This window comes from Egretta garzetta, unplaced genomic scaffold (assembly GCF_000687185.1).
Source record: "Egretta garzetta isolate BGI_Z169 unplaced genomic scaffold, ASM68718v1 scaffold330, whole genome shotgun sequence".
NCBI classification, from domain to species: domain Eukaryota; kingdom Metazoa; phylum Chordata; class Aves; order Pelecaniformes; family Ardeidae; genus Egretta; species Egretta garzetta.
The window spans coordinates 16,481-20,388 of NW_009258275.1; the positions used below are offsets into that span (position 1 = coordinate 16,481).

Sequence of the window (3,908 nt, forward strand, 5' to 3'; positions counted from 1 at the left end):
ATCGGGTAACGCCCTGCCCCAGGACCCTCTCCCGCTGCCGGGCGGAGGGACCGTGGGGGCTCGGCCCTTCCCTGCCCGGGTGGCTGTGCTCTCCGGGGGGGTCTGGCCCCGGGCAGGCCGAACCCAGGCCCTCCACGCACACGGAGGCCTAGCGACACCCTCCCAGCCCCTTTCTGTGGGGGTCTTCTGGGCATCCTCCTCCGTTAAGACCCGCTCTCCCAGCCCCGCTGCCCAGCAGGAGGGAAGGGAGACCCTGTGGACCAGACTGCTCTGGTCAAAACAGCCAGGAGCATCCAAATTCCCTGTTTTTCATATGGAGAAAAATAAATGCACAACTGTGGTCGTTTTTTTCTTTTCCAGCTAACTCTGTTGTGTTTTGTTTTTTTTTTTAACCTAGGCTTGCTGGTGAATTTAGCAGTGAAAAGGGCCACGCGTTTGTTGAACAACTTCACAAAGTGAGTGTTAATGAAAATCCTCACCCAGTGCCGTCACTTCATCTGTGCTATTGAAACGTATTCTTAAACTCTTTAATTTTAGACACAGTGATCCCGCTGACACGCAGGAATTTAATAAACTTAGTATTAAAACAAATAAATACTAGACTGACCCTTGATTACTCTCTTAAGAAATGAATTTCTTTAACCAAGAAGGAAACTGGTAGATCGAGTGATGAGCAGACAAACATATCTCTAGATTTATTCAAACCTGTTACTGTACATGGTTACGGACACAAAGTCTTGTTGTCACGCAGCCTCAGATTTGAAATTGGGGCAAAGTAACCATGTGGGCATGATGGTGGGAGACAGGTCCCACCGGGGCAGTCTGTGAGTTTTGCTAATCAGCTTCGTTGTGCACAAGAACGCAGAAGGAGCTAATTGGAGACTTTAAAAAGCTTTGCCAGGCTGCCTCTCGACTATCCTGGGCTGTGGAGAGGTGCCCCTCTTGGCAGCGGACGTGACATCAAGGCAGTGCCATCTGCAGCTGTTTGCCACTGCCTTTCTTCCAGAGGTTACTGGTTCGCTGTCCTACCAGCAAAGGGATTATGTGAGCGCTCCCCAGTCTGCTTTCTGCAAAGTCAGCCAGGGTGGTTTAATGTGCCAGTGAAAACAAGTACATGCACTAATCTGGCTTCTCATAAAGCAATTAGGGAGCACTTATCTGATCCCCCCTGCCAGCAGGCTGGGGGATGATGAACAACAAGGGTAGGATCTTCTTTAATCAGCACAACCAGCTGTCGCCTCCCAGAGCTTGCTGCAGTTGTACCGGAGCATCAAAGGCTGGTTAATGAAAGCACTTCTTATTTTTGTCCTGATTGCCACATCTAGGTCCAGTGTATGCTGCAGGATGTGGGCTCCAACATCGCGACGCCTCTCTCCTCAGCCAGGGAGGCTCACTTAAGTAAGCCCCACAGTACCTTTCCTGGGATAACAGTTCTTGAATCACAGCTGTCCTAGACTGGCGCTGGGGAGGCTGTTCCGGTATGTGGTCTTTAGAGCTGTCCGAGGGCTGCTCTGTGGTGTGCGGCTGGTGCTGAAGTGGCACAGGGTCCCACGGGCTGCTGCCTTTGCCCCCTCGAGTGATGGAAGCTGGCCTGGGGCACTGCCCCGGTGCCCAGCCACAGCTGCTGAGTGGGGAGCCAGCCCTGCTCTAGCAGGAGAATTTTTTGGGGATGCTTCCTTAGGACTTGCTAGTCCAAGAAAGACTAAAGTAGAGCGCTCTCTGTAGGCTGAATGACTTCTGCAGTTCTTCTGATTGATTCTTCTTTTCCCTCTGTAGAACGAACCTCTTTTAGTCAGAAGCCAGTTCTGGAGCTGGAGCAGTGGATTGACAGCTACTCAGAGCAGCTTCCTCCGCTCCGAGCCTTCATCTTGCCAGTAGGTGCTGCTTACGCCTCTCGAGGGCTGGTTGTGCTAGGGTAAATCTGCTCAACCACTTGCTGTGGGAAGACAGGTCGTGAGGCCATTATTTGCATGGACAAATACCAAAAGAAAAGCAGAGAGAAGTACCCGGTTGAGTTAAATTTCGGCGTCCTACTGCATTTGGGTATCTCTTCCCAATTGCCCAGCCGTAACAGAGGGTCCAGTCGCATGTGTGGGCGAGACACGATAAGCTTTGCTGCAGTTATACAATAAGGTGGATGGCTCTATCTGTTGTTAGCAGGCATTGATGCACTGTTTCATTGTTGTTTCAGTCAGGAGGTAAAAGCAGTGCTGCTCTCCATTTTTCCCGAGCTGTCTGCCGCAGAGCTGAAAGGTGGTGAGTGTTGGCTGTAGTGTAACTGAATAAAATTGATAAAAGGTGATCAGAATGCTACAACGATAGCAAATCGTTGCATTCGGAGCAATCAACCGTAGCTGTATTGCGCTCGGCTAGAGCTTGAGTCAAGCTCCGTATGTTTGTATTAGTCAAATTCCAGGAGTGCAGTCAGCAAAAAGCAAGTCTCTCTTCCCTCCCTTGAACTGGGTCACCCGAGCTAAGAACTTCAGAAAGAACAGACAGGTTTATGTTGAGATGCATCTACGTGTTCAGCTCGCATCTGGTTTGCTAACTCGATTTTGTAGGCTAGCACACGTGGAGGCTGGGGCACTGGCAGGTGTGAGATCCAGGGAAGCTTTAAGATGTTAATACCCACAGCTGCCTTGTCCCACTTCGCTGTTGGAGATTAAAGCTCCCCCTGGTAAGGTCCTAGGAGAAAACTCCTGTCTGTTCATTATGGAAATCACTTCCACACGAAATCTCGTGCGTTAGCCTGAACCTGCCCATCGCAATTCTGAGTTGCTGGGGGTTCTTGACTGAAGCTGCTGATGTGCAGGAAGATGTTTCTGTGGATGTGCTCTGCTGCGAGGATGGCTGCTCTGGCAAGATATACTGGAGCAGCGTGATCTTCAAAAAACTAACGTCACAGTCAGTGGTTTTGTCAAAAGAAAGCTAGAATGAGGGCTGTACGCCGGTCAGGAGGCAAGGAACAGCTCTGTTTCCTCAACAAAAGAAAGGTCCCTGTTTACCTGCAGAGAGAATGATCCTTCGAGGTATTAATCACCAGCAGACTGCTCCACTGCTCAGTGATAGCCACTGATGAGCAGCCTTTAGAGTGGAGCTGCAGCTCTCCAGAACAGTTACAGAAATTAATTGCTTTGTGTAGCCACCACAGGGTCTCCTTGAGGGAGTAACCAGTGCCCACACTGCGCTGTGGGGAGTTAGGACAGGGGCTCCAGGCGGGGTCGGGGCGTGCGGGTTGGTGTTCCAGCAAATCGCAGTCATTTGTGTGTTCGGAGCTAGAAAGTTAAGCACACTAAAAGTTTCCTTTTCTTGTTCTAGCGTGGTTCCTCTAGTACAAGCAGGGGAAGCAGATCCAAATGTGGCCAAATATTTAAACAGGTAAATAAAATAAAATCCCAGACTCCGTACTCGTAAGCGTGCCTGGTGTTGTTCCCTGAGGCTTGGGATAAACCGGCGGGTTTTACCTCTCAAGAAGCTTCCCTTCTAGAATAAGATCTTTGAAGTTTCAACGAGCAGCTTGTTAGAAAGCATTGTTGCAAGGGTGCAGAGTGTGTTTAGAGACACTGCTGGGGCGCTGAGGGAGCGGTTGCTCAACTTTCTTATTGAAGGCCAGCGTGGAAATCACTTCTCGCGTGGTCTCTCTCTGCCTTCCTCTGCCTGCAGTTCTTGTGCTTTGCTGTGGAGTTGTGCGTTGCTGGGTACAACCCCACCTGCTGTGAGAAGTGGGTTCACTGCTTTTCCCTTGGTTTCCAGACTGAGCGACTATCTCTTCGTTTTGGCACGTTACGCTGCAATGAAGGAAGGGAAGGAAGAGAAAATATATGTAAAGCCTGAACCGTAACTGGGAGCTGGAACGGTTGTTTTCTTGATCATGGGAAGCTAAATCCAGCAGGCTGCTTTCCCCCATC

The 3,908-nt window shown here is 50.2% G+C and overlaps 1 protein-coding gene across 1 annotated transcript in view; it reads left to right on the plus strand.

Moving 5' to 3' along the window:
• MMAB (metabolism of cobalamin associated B) overlaps positions 1–3,908 on the plus strand; it is a 6,713-nt gene that overhangs the window by 1,044 nt on the left and 1,761 nt on the right. Inside the window, exons 2-7 of the mRNA XM_035891453.1 lie at positions 398–455; positions 1,326–1,398; positions 1,777–1,874; positions 2,192–2,256; positions 3,319–3,378; positions 3,754–3,908. The exon at positions 3,754–3,908 is cut by the window's right edge and continues 1,761 nt beyond it. Of these exons, the coding sequence (XP_035747346.1) occupies positions 398–455; positions 1,326–1,398; positions 1,777–1,874; positions 2,192–2,256; positions 3,319–3,378; positions 3,754–3,841 (442 nt within the window). The 3' untranslated portion in view covers positions 3,842–3,908. The remainder of the gene's footprint in view (positions 1–397; positions 456–1,325; positions 1,399–1,776; positions 1,875–2,191; positions 2,257–3,318; positions 3,379–3,753) is intronic.